The sequence below is a fragment of the Doryrhamphus excisus genome, linkage group LG9 (assembly GCF_037039965.1).
Source record: "Doryrhamphus excisus strain RoL-2023G ecotype Guam linkage group LG9, RoL_Dexc_Guam_v1.1, whole genome shotgun sequence".
Taxonomy (NCBI): Eukaryota; Metazoa; Chordata; class Actinopteri; order Syngnathiformes; family Syngnathidae; genus Doryrhamphus; species Doryrhamphus excisus.
Genome location: NC_136365.1, coordinates 818,697 through 837,104, shown reverse-complemented (window position 1 = coordinate 837,104; position 18,408 = coordinate 818,697). Strand labels below are relative to the sequence as shown.

At 39.7% G+C, this 18,408-nt stretch overlaps 3 protein-coding genes across 8 annotated transcripts in view; 2 read left to right on the top strand and 1 right to left on the bottom strand.

The window, feature by feature from the left end:
* dctd (dCMP deaminase) overlaps positions 1-18,408 on the top strand; it is a 97,413-nt gene that overhangs the window by 72,520 nt on the left and 6,485 nt on the right. The gene's annotated exons all lie outside the window — the stretch shown is intronic.
* Positions 2,267-9,859, bottom strand: fbxo8 (F-box protein 8). Its single transcript, XM_058078929.2, has 8 exons — positions 9,629-9,859; positions 8,680-8,782; positions 8,461-8,544; positions 6,282-6,426; positions 6,013-6,139; positions 5,757-5,875; positions 5,378-5,574; positions 2,267-3,920 (listed from the first exon to the last, which is right to left on the bottom strand). The coding sequence occupies exons 2-8, from the start codon at positions 8,780-8,782 to the stop codon at positions 3,733-3,735; spliced, it is 963 nt and encodes a 320-aa protein (XP_057934912.2). The 5' UTR covers positions 9,629-9,859; the 3' UTR covers positions 2,267-3,732.
* Positions 10,479-17,545, top strand: cep44 (centrosomal protein 44). 6 transcript variants are annotated; one of them, XR_013628080.1, is made up of 13 exons: positions 10,479-10,653; positions 10,770-10,868; positions 11,499-11,646; positions 11,900-12,037; positions 12,289-12,363; positions 12,442-12,603; positions 13,598-13,726; positions 14,763-14,861; positions 16,038-16,109; positions 16,695-16,732; positions 16,817-16,885; positions 16,987-17,009; positions 17,142-17,543. XR_013628080.1 is itself a non-coding variant. In XM_058091676.2 (12 exons), the coding sequence occupies exons 1-11, from the start codon at positions 10,616-10,618 to the stop codon at positions 16,842-16,844; spliced, it is 1,026 nt and encodes a 341-aa protein (XP_057947659.2). In that variant the 5' UTR covers positions 10,479-10,615; the 3' UTR covers positions 16,845-16,885; positions 16,987-17,545. The 6 variants fall into 6 exon arrangements, 3 of the variants coding, with proteins under 3 accessions (XP_057947659.2, XP_057947658.2, XP_057947660.2); XR_013628081.1 differs by having other exon boundaries at positions 16,983-17,009; XR_013628079.1 differs by having other exon boundaries at positions 16,817-17,009; positions 17,142-17,544.

The following is an 18,408-nucleotide window of genomic DNA, read 5'->3' as shown; positions in this document are numbered from 1 at the left end:
ACAATATGTTCCACTTTCCCGTTTAACTCGTTATGTTGTGTTCCAAACAGGCTGCCAGGAGTTAAACGAGGATAAGTCAAAGGACTGTATGGTATTTTATAGAAATGTCCGATATTGGCTTTTTTGCCGATATTGTCCAACTCTTAATTTCCGATACCAATATCAGCTGATACCCATATGTGTAACATGACATATGAAGACAATTGATATCGATGTCTACGGATATCATATTTTTATGCAGATGTGGGGCGGATATTACCATATTGCAGGTATATTTTGTATTTTATATTGATATATTTATATTTATATTGTATTTATATTGACTCTTCTTGAACACTTTTACTTTTTACTTGTACTTTTACTTTATATACTTCAAGGAAAACTGCACTTTTGTGGAATTTAGCCCATCATACTTTTTGTGACTTTTTCTCTTCTAAAGCTATAAAAACAGTTAAAAAGTGTCCTGCTATTAAAACACCTCCAACAAAGTTTATGGTTTGGTAAATCGTACAATATGTTACACAAAATGACAATAGTTTTAGTAACCACACCTAGCGTTAACTCATTATCTTTCGTGGACTTAGCGTTGTGAGCGTGGTCTTCACGTGTTATGAGCGAGTGTGTGGTGAAGTTAGTCTCGAGCCGGTTATTAGCTAGCCGGTGTGGTGTGGCAAGGTGTCACTATGCCACTAATGTAGTTCTTTGCCGTAATAATAATAATAATAATAATAATAAAAATAAAGTAATTGTAGCTTGGTTAATATTAATATGCAGGTCACATTATGTAACTGGAGCATTGTTGGCATTTTTATCAGAAGGCGTGCATTCTTAGCTGCCTCTTGTTTCTGTTTTTATATCTTTACAATTGAAAAGAAGCAGCCCAGTGTTTTATTGGTTTGTCCAAAATCTGGCCTCGGGGCCATTTGCAACTTATCTGCTGGTCCATTCACAGTGCATGCATTTTCTAGTTTAAAAAGTCAACAAGTTCTTTCCACCACAGTTTCTTCATAGCTACATGTCTCGGCCAAACATGGTAGCAAACTTTTAATACGTTAAGTATCGGTGATGAAATCCACTTACAAAGCATTCAAAACACCAAGGAAACGACACTATCCTTCATCGGCGTGACAAAGTGACAAAATGAATTTACAAGCAAATGATGAAGGTAGACAACGAGGAAATGGCCATTTCAAAAATCTATCTTTAGTGTCAATAAAACATTCATCAATAATTCACTGGTAGCCTCATGATAAATGTCACGGGTGTCCAAATGTTTTTTTTAATTGGCCCTCGGTATATTCTAAATATGCAATTACCAAATAAAAACCCCACACAAAACAGTAATGAGAAAAATAAACTACACAAAATGCTACCTGTTTTTTTCCATGAAATATAACTATAACAAATATCAAAATGACACCCGGCATCTTTAAATTGTTCAGTATTTGGTGATTTGGACTCTCCCGATCCCGATTTATTTGCTATTAAAAAGTCCAAATTCTTATGAAGGGTCTTCCAAACCATATCTGGGCTTGAAACAATCAATATACGATATATATATATATTTGTTATGTAGAGAAATAAAATACTGTACAATGTAGTGTTGCCCTGACAAAGGTGTTAACATTCAAGGTGCAAAGTCTGTCATGGAACCGGATTACAGAAACAATATTGCTATTTTAAAAATTAATTCAGAGGCTGAACTCAGGGCTATTTTATGATGTATATTATGGGCCAGAGCCTCATCCAACTGTCATCCAACGGTTGGAAGTAATAAAAGCCTTCATGATAAAGTAGCGTTACGTCTGTCAACAAGTATTATTACACTTTGTAAAATTATGAATCTATGCTTTCCTTGTATTCAGTGCTTCAATATATACTATATTAATAGCTTGCTCACGATTTTCCCTCTGTAGGTTGTTGTAGTAATGAACAAAATCCCATCTATACGTTCATTTCCTATACCGCCTGTCATTAGGGTCATAAAGGTGAGCTGAGCTGAGGTAAACCCTGGACTGGATTTTAGATTCAGACATTATTTTAAATTACATTACATGGAATTTACCTTGACGAGTTTCAATTATCACCTGACCAGCATCAGCGGGTGACATTTCTGAGGAAGCCTGCGAGTGACAGTCGCGACACGTCAAGGTAAAACTCCCATTTGGAACCCAAAATGAGCCTGTATATGCACCTATACAGATAACCATATGGACAATTTAGGATCAGCAATCTAAAATGTTCTAAGATGTTTTGGGGATGTAGGAGAACCCCCCCCCACACACACACACACACTGCTATCTGTACCCCCGATGTCCCGCCGTTGAGGCCACCATGCTCACCACTAGGACATTGTGCAGCCTATTATCTAAATTTGTCAGTGCAGCGACTAAAAGGCTACGTTGTGGAACTCACCCAAGTTCAAATTGCTTCAAAACACGTACTCACGCGTACTAGTGAGTACAAAGTCAACATCTAGTCAGTGTACAGCTTGTATGGCAGAAATCCATCATTTGTCTTCGTGTCTTGCCTACAATCAAACATGACAGTGGTAGAGGCATGAGTGCTGCCAAGCTGTGGTTCATGGAGGTGAAACATGAATTCCAAGTGTTGATGTTGTAAGGGTTATCCCTTTACAAGACGGGCACAGTCCAAAACATGAAATAAACATAAACGACTTTGTGTAGAACTTGGTGGAGAAATCCTTGCTAACAAGAAGAGAGGTCAGATGTTTGTTGTGGTTGGTTGGCTTGCACGCATCCCAGGAGGGAATTTGGCTGAGGAAACATCCCAGAAGCGGAATGTTTCACGGCGTTGCAGGGCTCATATTCACCATTTTGCACGTCCAGTCCACTCGGATGCCAAAGGGGTCAACTTTGGTCTCATGTAACCACAACATTCTCCCAAGCCTCGGCTGAGTCATTCAGATCTTCTCAACAAGCTTCTGGCTGATGTTCTTGTACTCCGTTCCAGGCGTGTGCAGGTGGATGATCCTGTCACTGAGGTCCTTTTTTCCTCTTTATCCACATAATAACTTGAGATTAGGGGTACTTTCCAAACGGGACAGGACTAATTATGTACTTCATGGACATACCAGTCTGTCATGTGTCAGAATGCTTGCTGGTCGATAGGGGATCAAATACTTAGTCCCGTCAATCAAATTCATATTCATTTAAAATGTAATAAAGTTTTTTTTTTTTTTACATTCTGTCGCTTTATTATAATAAACCTACCATAAAAATGTACCCTACAAAATCTGCAGGGATCAAATACTTTCCCTACTGTATATACTGTGATGTCATCATTCCAGTACCAACCTAAGGACAACTGATCCCATCATACCCGCTTGTACTAAGTGATATTAGTGAGTTATATTCTCCGCCTGAACACAAGAAGTCCTGTTAGGAAGCAGTCAGCATTGAAAAGGAAAGACCGTCCCCGTGTCTGACAGTCTGAGGACTCGTCCTTCCACGGCTTTAGTAGTACTCGGCGTCAGTGCAGTACCAGAGCTCGTCTTTATAGTTTCAATTTAAAGCATCCTCCCCTGCCTTCGTATGTGTACATATTTTAAAAATCAATCTAAAAACATTCAGACCATTCGGTAGCGTAGTCTCTCCCACGTTGCGGTGCTAAATCATCTACAAAGTCCGTTGTTGTTATGCTTCTCAAAGCTTTTTTTCTTCACAATTTTCCATAACATTTCAGAGTCGCATTGCGGGGGGTTTCATGGAGCTACGCCGCCACGTGGCCGATCAGGTATATGTTGTCGTAAAGATGACCCACAAAATCATCCGAGACGTTATGCGCCGCTCTGCGAGTGTTCCTGATGAACTCCCTCTTTGACATTTTGTTTTTGACGTGAGGGCTGCTTAGATCGATGGACAGCAGGATCAGACTGTAGCACAGCACGTACACGGCGTCTGCAAACACAAAGCGGGACATGTGATCACACTGTGCGGGGACGATGCGCCTCAGAAGCCATTCAACGTGTTGAAATATGTACTAAAGTCAGGTACAGGAAACATTGGGGGGTCTCCCGGCGTGCGTTTGTGCTGCACTTGTGTCTGCATCTGGGGTCCAAATGACATGAAAACGTTGCGCTCAGAGGCAGCGACCGTTCATCCGTGGTTTACAAGCCATTACACTAAGTCCGCTAATCACGCAAGTATCGCAGATGGCTTCAGTATGGGCTGGCGAGGAAGATACTTCACTTCGGGATCTACGGATTTGCTGCTAATGATATCTCATTTTTGGCAGTATCTCCATATGTCTCCATACGTCCATATGTTGAAACGCAGTGACAACTAAAGAAAAATAGGCCGTATGAGCTATTGCAAAGGTTTCCAAGCACACTGAAAAACGCAATAATTTGGCACATAACAAAACGTAATATTTTCTTGTTATTTGTTTGGCACATAACAAACTAGTCTTTTTTTTACCACACATAATAACCATCCATCCATTATATATGCTGCTTATTCTTTCTTGGGTCACAGGGGTATGCTGGAGCCTATCCCAATTGACTTTGGGCAAGAGTTGGGGTACCCCTTGGATCAGGGCACATATAGACAAACAACCATTCACACTCACATTCATACCTATGGACAATTTGGAGTCGCTAATTAACCTAGCATGTTTTTGGAATGTGGGAGGAAACCGGAGTACTCGGGGAAAACTCGAACACAGTAATAAATAAATCTTCTAGGTTGGAACAGCCTGCAGAATGTTTTTATGTTAAATACTGTATATATAAATATCATACATATAATTCAGGGTTTTTTTTTATGAAAAAAAATTACATTTGTATGTTATGTTACTATTTTTTCATTTTTTTTAATGTAAAACCATATACTTAAAACTGTATCATCATGTAAATTTGTATTTTTTTCAGTTAAAATTACAGATACAATTTCAGTTACAACAATACAATCACAAAATACATTTTTTTTCTTTTCAATTAAAATTCATAAATAACACTAATTACATTTTTTGCTTCAAGAGCTGTATGAAACTTAACTTAAAAAAAGATTAGAATCCTCAGTGCTGTAAATGTAATCCAGCGCTAGCATATTCCTTGCAACTGGCCCCCGGCCTCCACTATGAACAATTTTGATTTTATTTTCTGACATGGGAAAATTCATTAGTTATTGATACATTTTTACAGCTTCATTCAACTTGTGTCGACCATTTAGCAAAGTTGAAAACCTGACAGTCGCCTCCTGCCATATACTGAGCCAACATTAAAAACACATTATGTGGGGGGGGGGGGGGGGGGGGGAAAGAAATCAGTATTACAACTAATATAAAATATTATTTAAATTATTTTTATGTAATGGCATTTGATTCCCGTGTTGTGTGGTGGTGTCCGATCACTAACCAGGGCTGAGACCCAGCTCACGCACAAGCCCAGGGTTGCAGGTACAAAACCGGTGGCTAAATTTGGTGATGAGCGTTTCCAGATACTCTCCTCTCTCCTCCGGCGCGTGAATGTGTCTGAAGAAATCCCTCAGAGCATTAGGTAAGAACTGATTGCTGAAGTTATGGAGGGTCACCAGCTCATCCAAAACATCCCGCCTGCGCACACACAAGAAGACGCAACGTCCATGTCACAGTTTGGCATTTTTACACCGGCAGTCATGCTTGTAGATTCGGTACCATGTCAATAGACAACTCTACGACATCAATAATTTAACATTTTTTTTACTTTCAAATTGATTAAGCAAGTCTTGACGTGCTGCATGCGTGTGTACGCCAACCTCTCATCCAGGTAAATCCTCAGCATCTTCCAGTTGAGCCGTCGGGTGTAGAAGATGAACTTCGCCAGCTCCGTGGGGTGATCCACTAGTATGCCCTTGGACATGAAATAACTGATACCCTATACGGAAGGGACACAGACAGATCGTACATCATGCAGCCTTACGGGGGCCTCCGTGCATCAGAACATCCAGACCCAGGAGCATATAGGCTGGGGGACGGGAGGACGAGCCATCTTTGATGTTTGGCATGTGTTACCTCCTGCGGGTTTGCGTTGAATGTGAGGCTGCCTTCATCTAGCTGTAGATATAGTCTTCTATATGAGAAACCAGCAGGCAGCCTTCTGTTGTAGATGGAGCAGTGACCCCATGTGGACTTACAGAGCCTGGGAGATCCACACGCAAGGGTTATCAACAAGACTCGTTTAGGGGGAAAAAAAACGACATTTACTGCAAACATGTGGCAAAATGCCATAGCTGTGTAGTCACACAAAGAGGGGGACAAAAACCAGACCTAAATCTCCTTACCCCTGCCAGAGGTATTCATCATTTCCTAGGTCCTGCCACACACACCCGGCCAGACACAGATCAGTGGCATTCAGGTATGACAGTATGGTTATGCCTAACTCTGGTGGGAGCATCTCCAAATCTATAAAACCATGTTGCTCTTTACCTACAAGAAGAAAAAATGACAAAGGTGGGATATACTGTTGTGGTCAAACGTAAGTTTTTCTGTCATACATCCATCCATCCATTTTCTATGCCGTTGGAGCCTATCCCAGCTGTCTTCCTGCAAGAGGCGGGGTCCACCCTGGACTGGTGGCCAGCCAATCACAGGGCTCATATAGACAAACAACCATTCACACTCACATTCATACCTATGGATTACTGCAAATTACTATCAGCAAACATCCATTCCAGTCTTGTCTTTGAGGTCTTTTCACAGCTCTTTGGTCTTGCCCTTGGTGGAGGAGAGGTTTGAACGACAGAAAGCGATTCTGTGAGGTGTCTTTTATCTACATAATGAATTGAGATTTGAGGGACAGGACTAAATTGTATATTCCGTGGACACATAACATAGCCAAGCTGTATACGCTTCTTGTCAGTGATCATGATTGACTGCAGCTGAGTTTCTCTTTAAAAGAACCGTTTGGCAACGCACACTGGAACAACAGCTAATACATAAAACAATGGCAAAGTCCAAAGAGTATAAGGAATGCAATATACCAATTTCACATCAATGTTGGTAAAAAGTACAAAAAGCTATGAAGGGAAATCGGGAGGCCCACGATGCAAACACAGCGTACTGTATGGCTGCACGTGATAAATTCTGACTGGGCTGCAGAGGTACTTTGGTTTTATTTTATAGTTATGTTATATCAAGTTTTTGCATATGTTTTAAATAAAAGTAACGTTCATCCATTTCTGTGTCCTTTCATTTTGATTTGAGCAAATGTAACCGCTTGATGTTCCTTAATGTAACTTGTTAACGAGTGTCTGAAAGAATAAACCATACAATACAACAGATTCTGACATTTTTAGGCCTTAAATTCAAACGATCAGATTTGAGACTTTTTAAGACCCTGATGATACCCTGAAAGAACTCAATCAAACTCAATCTGGGAAAGTCTTTTAGACTTAGATTTGTTGATCCATGAGGGAAATTACTTGTGTGGTGGTTTATTTAAGACACTCTCAAATATGATGCAATGTAATATGAATGAAATACAGTAAAATAAAAAAAATATCATAATAAAAAATAAAAGGAACGAAAACAATATTTGCATATTTACAAATAGTCTGTAGAAATATGGTACATACAAGTAAACGTACACTTTATACAACGGAGGGCAGACAGTACAGCATACTAATGTGGTGGATTATCTTTTATATTGTTCGATTTGAGTGGGTGGGTGGGTGGGTGGGGTTGTCCATGATGGAGAGAAGTTTGACAGTTTTGAATACAAGTTGCACATTCCAAGGTCATCACCTCAAACAATTCACCAAAGCTCGAATAGAAGTTATTTGTATGTATATGTGTACCAATTGCTAAGGTCCGGAGGTGTGGAGGTGTGAGCCCCAGATGACAGGAATTTGGTTAGGCTTGGTTAGGCCGTGCTATAAAATTGACAGCTTCAGGCCTGACTAAAATTTCCATTTAATCCACATGGATTAGCCAAGTTTTAAAGTCAGACACATCCCGTTCCGGTGCTATTTCGCTGTCTGTGGTATGAAAACTAGACTGAAAATGTGGGCACATTTGGGTGTTCCAACAGGACAATGAACCCAAACAAATATCCAAACTTTTTTTATAGAATTACTCAATCATTGATCTTCCGGAATGGCAGTTTGTGTTTTTAGAATACATAGAATGTACACTGTGGAATTATTCCACTCTAAATAAAGAGCAAATACACATGACATCCATGCCCATGATAAGTGTTTTCATTGCAGGAAATAAATAACACAATAGTATCTGCAACGCGAAAAACTTTTTTTTTTTTTTTTACAAGGCTTGAGATTACTTTTACACCCGTGTTAGGTTAAATTACACTTTCCAATTATTTATTTTCCAGTTACTAAGTGTACAGTAAGCACGTCATGAAGAAATACAGCAACAAATAAAGCAATGTATCCAAAATACACAAAAATGCACATAACAGCAATTAGAAACATAATAAAAAATACTGAAACACTTTTATCTTACCTCCTCTGCGTGTTTTCAGCAAATGGTATATGTCAGGGCCATAACAATGCTGTGGAACTCTTCTCAGTGGCCGCTCATCCCTCCCTGGGAAAGAGGGAATATTTTTCTTTGGATTAAGAAAATAAATGACATTCATGCCCCCGATGAGTGCACAAAATGTCTGTGCAACTGTATCTGCTCACCGCAGCAATTAAAAAAAGACGCCACAGTCAAGGTTACCTTGCTCTCGCCTTGCTCCCCCCGTGTTAGAAAGCCGGCCGACAAGTTCTTCTTGAAGCTGCTGCTGTTGTCTGGGTGGGAGCCTCCACAGTGCCTGACCCATCTGTGCGGCAGGGCAATGAAAATCACAACAACGTCGGTTACAATACATGATGCACACTAATATACAGTCTTATCATCTGTCAGTGAAATGTTACTAGATTGCATGTCGTTTCCCATTCTTAACACCAATAAAATGTTCCAAACAATGGCAATCATTTCAACACTAAAGTAATGGAAACCCACAAACAAGACAATTCAGAGTAACATAGTGATGATCAAAACAATTATCAACAAACACCTATCCAGGACAAATGAGGACAGAATACATTTCATATGCACTACATTTATATTCATTTCTTTGCATTGGTGAAATGAAGTACATACAATACAGTGAGCAAGCATTGTCATTGTCATCGTTGTCATTAATCAAAAATAAATCAAACTTTTCTTGTGTTTTTATGTCTGACAGTTAGCAGCAGCAACAAAGTGTCACAATGCCAATGTCAAATAAACGTGATAAATAAAACAATCTCACTGAAAGCTATTTTCTATGTTGGCCCTTCATAAGCACTTTATAGTGGGCAGGTCAGTCAGCTGTGTTACGTAAACAATCCCTGACTTGTCAACATCAACGGTGGAACTTCTACCACCATAGGTAGGTTGACGCGTAGTCCCGCCCTCCCTCCAATGAGAATCAAGCTTTAGTTCACATGAACCCCCGATTTGTGACGCTATTGGCCGAAAGGGATTTCTCTTGGCCACCAACCACCAGTTTGATGACTTAGCATTGCAAGCTATTTTTGTATTGACGAAGAGTGTGTTGACTTCTAAGTGTTAGTTAAAGCTTATTTATCTCGCGAGGCGTGTTTACTAAAGTTTTCGCTTGAATGAAACACTAGTCACCTACCTGAGTTGAAAGATTCCTGTGACAGCTCAACCTGTACACAATGACAGCTGCAAATGTAGTTTCTCTGAAGTGAGATTTACCCTGTCGTCATTCCATGTAGCTACGTCAGAATATAATAGAAATATTCAGCGATTAAAGCCAATGTAATTGCTGCTTTGGTTCCGGAGTCGTCCATACTGTCGTAACACAGTTATCATTAGTATGTGTTGATCGCGAGCGAAGCGTGTCTTAGAAACGGCTCTTTAAGATAAACGAGACGTCATTTAAAGCGGTACGTGATTGGCCAAAATGTGTGGCGGCGTATGTGTCGACAGTAAGCAGAAGGGGGGTGAAGGGGTTAGACACAAACGCAAGCTGGAAAGATGAAGGAATATGAATAAAATAAATCTAAACTGAGTCAGTTTGTTTTTTTCTAAATGCCAATTTTCAGGCTAGCAAACAGTTAAATTTTCGTTTGATTTTGTACTGTTTGGAATTTTACAAATAATACACACAATCAGATTGGACCTTTTTGTTTAATTCAGGTGGTTCTCTGTTTTCCCTGTTTTGTAGCAATCTGTGCCATTTCAGCATATAAATAAAGCCATATAATGAATAAACACTTGATATAGTTCTAGTTTTACAATACTAATTAATTTTACACGTATTTTGGTCAATTCAATCAACAACAAAAAAATATGAGAAGCGATTTGGGAGGCGAAATGTTCGCCAATACTTAAGTAGCCGAACTAAAAGAATCGACTCCTTTAAAAGATCCGAAATTCCCATCAGTCGTTATTATTTTGTTAAACCCTCCTCCTCTGCCGTCATCGTCGCTCCTCCCCCTTTTCCTCACAGGGTTCTCGAAGCAAGACAACCAACGTCACTGACGTCGATGACGTTTTTTACGTCAGTCCTACGTGCCAAGAGGAGCCAATCCACTTTTGTTGTGCTGAAACCCGGTAGAAACAAAAAATGTTCAACCGCCGTCCTTCCCACGTCCTTTGAATGACTTATTTCAACATACTTAACACAGTCCTGTTCAGGTGAGCAAATACTTAAGAACATTATTATACACGTACGTTGTTTTAAACAATATTTTCGAAACAAAGACACGAAGAAAATTTCAGTAACATTATTTGAACTTTTTCTGTGTCCAAAGTGGTAAAACTATGTTTTCTGGCGACGTGCGAAGCTGCCTTCGTAAACTGGATACTCTCTTGCGGGTAGTAAAGTACCCAGGACACGTCGATTACAGTGGGTAAGTGGTTTTCACTTGATGGCATGTCCGCCATGACAAATGCTATTTAAATACCGTTTATGCCACACAGTTTTCCCAACTACCACTTTGACAAACTACTTGTATGTTCAGTTGTCATTATAGGGCCACAATGATTACTCGACTAGTGTCTGAATTGGCGTACTTCCGTACTTCGCCTTAGGGTTTGCGTGTAATGAGTGGGTTCACATGGAGAAATAAGGCAAATGCAGCGCAGTACCCGGATGTTGTACTCAGACTGGCGAGTGATGGACACCGGGTTCCCCCAATCGTCTCTATCTTGACTACGTAGCGGAAAGGGAGGGACTAATTTGAAATACAGCGGCTGAGGAGCAACCCCAATGTGGAAAGTAGTGGACATTGTAAGTTAATAAAATTGTGTCAATAAATACAACAAGAAATAATAAAAAAAAAAATTGTATATATTTAATGCGGTGACTGTCAAACTCTGCACCCTCACTGTATACGTACATTGTACAAAGTTTACTTATTTAAGTGCTTGAGGGGAAGTAGCCAATTTGACACACAGTCAATATAATATATATAAATATTTGAACTTGTTTTTGTCCTTCCTGCGAGCAGTGGCTTGACTTCTCTTGAATTTTCCAACAGCCTATCCAAAGGAGAACTCTCAGCTTTTCTGCCAATACTGACCTTCAGTCTCACCACCGTCTCGCCATCTTTTGCCGAGCAACTGGTGGAAAGTGGACTGGAGCTGAATGGAAAAACTGCTATGAGATTCATAGACACTCTCTATAAGGTACACTACTTCACTCTCACACATGCCAGTATAGTGTGTATAGAGTGTATAGTGAATATTTACACAGGGCCAGAAATATACATGCAGACTCATCTGCCCCTGCTATATTTAGTTGAATGCCCTTGAGCAAGTTTCATCTCAGGCTGACATGTTTTGTATCATCAGTGCTAGGTAATGGTCCAGTTGAGGCAGGAGCAGCAACATGTTTTTTTTCATTACAAATCTTTTCAACTGCCTTCATTTTCTTCTTAAGATTCTACGAGATATCTTCCATTATAAACCCATCCTCTCCAAGCAACAGTTTCTACAAAGGGGTTTCCCTCAAGGAAAAATTTCCACAATTTGTGACATCATTGACTTGGTCCTTCAAAGACACAATGAGCTGAAAAAGGTACATACATTTCTAATGTGGTGTATTTCCTTGTCAAACCGTTCAAATGCTAAATATGCTTGTATTAGCAATGGGTTTACATGATATGATTATATTAAAGCATACTTACCTTTTATTTATTCCAACTTTGACTGTCTCTGCTGGCCCCAGTCTAATGAATTCTAATAAATGGACCCCCAATAGAATTCCTCTGCAGGATGTGATTGTGTTTTGTCACTTAACATCTGCTTTCCTTGTGTGTGTTCTTTAAGCCCAGAGTGAGATATCCTGTATCACACAAATGCACCAGAAGAGAAGATCATCCATCACTTGCCAAGCTGGACATTGTAAGTATAGTAATATGTTTTTCTGTTGCTATATTGCTATATTTTGGGAATAGTTGCTCCGTTTCTCTTTTGCTTCAGGTCTGTGCGAGTCCTCTTGTTGTGAACCACATGCAAAATGACGACTCGCCACCATGCCACATTGTAATGAAGCCCTTGCACGATGACATCCACTCTAATCCTTCTGAAAATGTGACCACCCAGCCGACTGAAAAGGAGCAGAAGGAGGAGCCTACCTTTCTTGTAAGGATGTATTTATTGCACTGCAACACTAATTAAAAATTAATTAATAATTAATAAAAAAAAATAATTAATGCTACATGTTAAGGCCACATATGCTTGTAGTTTTCTATGATGGCAGAAGAAGCTTTGGTAGAAGTAGTTCATCTGAGCCAAAGTGATCAGTTCAAATCAATGATGATACCACACAATACTGAGAAACCTAAGGCTTGTTATGCCCATTTGTCACTGAATATTTAAATATGGGATGAGAATCAGCACCTCCAAGTCTTAGTCCATGGTTCTCGCTCAGAAAAGAGTGGAGTGCCATTTCCTGGTCAAGGATGAGATCCTGCCTCAAGTGGAGGAGTTTCTTGTTCATGAGTGAAGGAAGGATGGAATGCGAGATCGACAGGCGGATTGGTGCGGCGTCTGCAGTGATGCAGACTCTGCATTGGTCCGTTGTGGTGAAGAGGGAGGTGAGCCTAAAGGCAGAGCTCCCTCAGTTTATCAGTTGATTTACATTCTTACCCTCACCAATGGTCGTGAGCGTTGGGTGAGTGAAAGGACAAAATTGTGAGTACAAATGGACAAAATTAGCTTTCTCCATAGGGTGGCTGGGCACTCCCATGGAGGTTAGATGAGAAGCACTGTCATTTGGGAGAAACTCTGAGGAGAACTGCTGCTCCTCCACATTGAGAGGAGCCAGGTGAGTTGGCTCAGGCATCGGGTCAGGATGCCTCCCCAACACCTCTCCTGGTCGGTGTTCGGCACGTCCAAACGGTAGGAGACCTCGGGGAAGACCGAGACTATGTCTCTCGAATGCCTCTGGATCTGCCAGGCAGAGCTGGATGAAGTTGCCAGGGAGAGGGAAGTCTGGGCTTCCCTGCTTAGGCTGCTGCCCCGCGACCCGACCTTGGATAAGCGGATGAGGATGGATGGAATATACATTGCATATTTTAAGACATCATCCTGATAGCCAATAATAATTTCTGCACAATCTAATGATGTCTTTCAGTCTTCCAATATGGAGCAACGCCTTTCTGCATTGGAAGTTCAAATTGAGAGCCTCCATTGTGGTCTTCAAAGGCTCTGTGCTTTGGAGGACCGTCTGGAGAAGCTAGAGAGCCGAAGTAACACAGAAAAAGTAACTAGACATTTGTCCTTTACCTTTTTGTTTTGTTTCTATTGAAACAATTACGCCGTAGTGATTAATTAGTTTATTATCATTATAGGCTCAGGAAATAATTCTGTGAGTGTGGAATGATTATAAAATGTACGTCTTTAAAAATGGAAAAAAAACATTATTGGGTGCACGTTTGGATTTTTCTCAAATGTACAAAATATTACTTACAAATTCCTTCGCCACTTCAAATATCACAGCTTTGCTCTCACAGCTTTTAGTCATTAATAAATCATTGCTGTTCTGTGGTTGAATATGGCCTATTATAGTTCATTTAAGAAAATTCTTCAAATATAAGGCACTCAGAAGACTTATTCAAAGCCACTTTGCGATGATAGGAGATATCTTCCACTGGTCACTTGATGTCTGACATGTTACATTGATGGGAAACTGGCCAGGGCAGGAAGTACTCTGATGACGTAACTCTCTCAATGCTAACATGTATGAGTTTATATTATCTCATGTCTCATATATTGTGTAATATGAGTTTAAAGGTTATCATGGGCAGCTCTGGAACCAATTAACCGCCATAAATGAGGAATTATATATACAATTCCACAAATATTTAGTTGAGTCACTTTGCAAGTTTCAGCTCAACCAGACGCTTTGGTAGCTACCACTAAACGTTTAGCTAGAACATGTATTGAGGTGTAAAAGTACGGCGTGATCATAATAGTTCTGGCTTGTAGCCCCATCGGTACTAAACAATGGTGGCACACCGATTTTGTCTTGTACACATGACTTTGTTCTCCGTTTTCTATTTCACCGAGATTTCACCGAGACGTACGAATATATTCAAGCCTGCGTGTGTAGTTCTGCCCTGTATAAAGTCAAGAAAATCCCCAATAAGTATGCATCCAATTGAGTCCAGTCCATAAAAGATCATTCCACCCTAGAAAAAGAACCACTCAAATAAACTATTAAGGTCCCAAAATGAGTACGACATTCAAGCCCACGATGAATGAACTGTGATCATCCAATCCTTTTGTATTTGGTACAGAAGGAAGAAGAATTCATCACAATCTCTAAAGAGAGCTGGGAAAATCTCAATGATCGAGTCCTATTACTGGAAACTAAAATGGAGCTGGACCATGCAAGGGTAAGACCCATGTAGCCAAGCACATCACCTCTGCCATATTCCATTGAAAGGTTGTCGGTGCAAAAATGCATTTGAAGAGAGAAGGGTTTTTTTTTTTTACAGCTGTTATAACAGTTATTATAAATAGCTATACCAACAAATTAGCTGTAACAGTAGGCTAGCATGTTGGAAGATCTGGGTTTGGGGATCTCTGTCTGGAGTTTGCATGTTCTCCCCGTGTGTGTGTGTGAGGCGGAGGGGGAGGGGGGGTTCTCTGCGTGTGCTCTGGTTTCCTCCCACATTCCAAAAATATGCACGTCAGGTTAATTGATGACTCTAATTTGTCCAGAGGTCTTTATCTATATGTGATTGGCTGGCCACCAGTCCAGGGTGTACACCGCCTGGGCCCAAAGTCAGCTGGGATAGGCTCCAGCATACCCCAACTACCCTAGATAGTTGGCAGGATGGATGGAACATAATGTGTGCTTACTTCATGCAGCACTTTGCTCTAATGTACTGCCGGTACACATACCTATAATGTCTCTGCAGTGAGGTGTCTGCAGGGTAAACTAATAGCTTGAATATTTCCTCTGGAGCGCTTCTGAGTGAGGTTAGTAGGTGTGCACTGTGCTTAATACACTTTGCAGCGGGGTTTCAAAGCAGGGCAGGGCGGGCCGTTAGTAGGTGTGCACTGTGCTTAATCAGGTTGTTGAGGCACTGTGTAACTTCCAGTCTTGCTTTGCATGCACAATAACCTGCTCTTGTGCTTCAACAATTCTTACTCGTACTATTATAATCCAGTTTTCTAGCAATTTGATGTGTGTTGTTTAGGAGCACCTCTTTAGTTTGCCACTAAAACAGCCTAGTGGAGGTTGCTGGAATACATATGACATATATGTTTGTTTCGTTGGACTTCTCGACACAACTATTGTGCGCCACACAGTGTACCTCAGCAGATGTGAACTAAAGGATCAGAGCAATTATGTTGATCGTTAGTGCTGCATTTACTGGATAAATGTCCGTACTTTCAAATCATACTACCAATAGTGTAGCTAAAGTGTTCTTTGTAAATGCCACTGACTTGTAAGCTGACCTTTTTGTTTCTGCTTTGCTTGGTTCTGTATAATTTGACTCGATGTGTTATCATCTTGTTCCAGGTTTTTTTTTCACATCTCCTTCAATGTCTCTTTGTTCTAGCTGAGTGTTCCTCCAACATGTCAGGCATCTTCTCCATCCCACTCTGTCAACTCCATGTCTGATGCTTTAAAGGTGAGACACAGCGCTGTGCAGTGAAGGAATAAATTAGATTTTTTTTACATGAAGTTGTATGACATCCCCATCAACTATGTAGTACATCAACGATGGTCCCATGACTCTGGTGCTGGTTCTGGTTAGATTTCCGTGATGAGGAACGTACAGCGTTAATGAAATAGAAAAAATATTAATTGGGAATGAATGGTTAGCAATAAATAGGAATACATTTGAATTAGTAAAACATAAAAGATGTCAGCGCTGCGTTTTGTCATTGATGTAGAAGTTTGTTTCTTTCATATTACTTCTCTGCCTCAGCAATGCTACTTTGTTTTTCCTGTTGTTCAACTTCTTGATGATGACACGTGTTGTGTTGTTATTCCTGCCAAACATCGGCGAGCACAGTCACAATGACATGTGCGTCGACTGCTCCCAATCATCCACTCTGCACATCATTTGCAATACAATGCCACCCTTTTTGTTTTACGCTTCCACTTTTGCTTTCAGCCTATCCATTTGTTTGCAAAGTGATATATTTTCATCCTTAGTTCATTCTTATTTGAACACCTTTTCAATTCAATATTTCCTTCTGCCTTTGTCCAGGATGATTTAAAAGACAGACTACATCGGATCACCAACATGTAAGTCATCACTCTGCTGACATTGTTTTCCTAATTTTAATAAATGCTGTATTTAGTTTGCTGTTTTTGTGTCTTGACATGTAGGCTGAAAAGTACTTCTGAGTACCTCTGATGAACAACACAAAATCCTCGACAAAAAGCTCAATCCATCATGTAGGCTATTTGTGTTTTTATATACAGTAGTCGTATTCACAGCAGCTTGATTGTTTACACATCATTGTCTGGTCGGTCTTTTAACTATGGTGGGAAGATAGTCATCGTTTGTGAGAGTTAAAAGGTATGGATACGCACACAAACACGCAGTTGGTGATGGGTCACATTTTCATTTAGCAGAATTCCAAAAAGATTCTGGAAATGAAAATATTTCCTGTGATGATATACAGTACTGTTGTGCTTCATTAACTTGCAGATGATGCTTTTTTGTGCCCTGCGTGCAGCGTGCGGCACTCATCAAGCACCCGTGGAGCACCTCCCTAATATAATGGTGCATACAGTATCTCCTGCACTTGGATAGTATTCCATATGTCATGAAATGGCACTACTTTATGCAGGTTATTTACTTTTTACACATTTTTGTCCACCTTTAAATGAATTTGACACGAAATAATCCATCAGTTTTATTATTTGTTTAGTTGTTGTGTTTGGTATACAGTAATGCCAAATTTTTTTTTCTCTTCCTTTTATTTATTTTACTCGATGATCATTGTTTCTTTATTATAAATAATCCATTGTACGTTTTGGCCCAGTAATATAATTTCTGTCTTCAGCATTTGTTTTGACATGTCGATGTTTTATTTTCTATAGGTTCTTTCTAATAAAACATTTTCTGATTTTATTTAAAAAAAAAAATTTAAATCAAGTGACTGGATAATGTCTGTCAGTGTTAATGTAATGTGTGTTTAAAGGCTAACAAAAGCCAGACAAGACCAGCAAAGACCAGCATGGTGTAGCCCAGTGCCTGTGAGGAAAAAAGTAGGATCCTTGAAGCGTTTTATTGAGGCGTGTCCTCCCAGGTGTTCCAGATCCGATGAGTTGGCCAATTGCAGAGGTCCTTCAGCACCTCAGACAGAGAGAGCAATGTGAGGACACAGTTTATGCCATAACACCATTTAACATTATGGAATACATTTGAATTGAATGGACAAATTGCATTAATTGGTTCAGTTAATTTTTTTTATTTAAATTTTATAGTGCTGAATTGCTCAATGCTGTTGCTTAATAGCTCCAAAAAAACAAACAAAAAACAAGTTTACAAGTCAAGTTTACACCACCTACATTATTCAAAATAACTTAATTCATAATTAACACACAATAAGATTATATAATATATTAAAATTAATAATTTAAATAAAAACATATGAAATAAAAACTATATGTACAGTATTTACAATTATATGTATAGTATTTACAGTATGTTGCACAGACAGACTCGGTATGACTCGGAGACGCTGAAACCACAACTACATTTGTAAAAGCAATCCTTTTTATTAACCACTAGATGGCAGTATTAGAACGTAGACCGTACGTGTACTCCCCATTTAAGACTGACAGGTATCTGCGTTTTAATGTTTAAAAGTTACGCAACTCGTTTTCACTTAAATGTAGAATTACATAAATTTTGGGGTTAATTGCCAGCACAGGAGATTTTGACTGATTCGTGCAACAAAACTAATTTT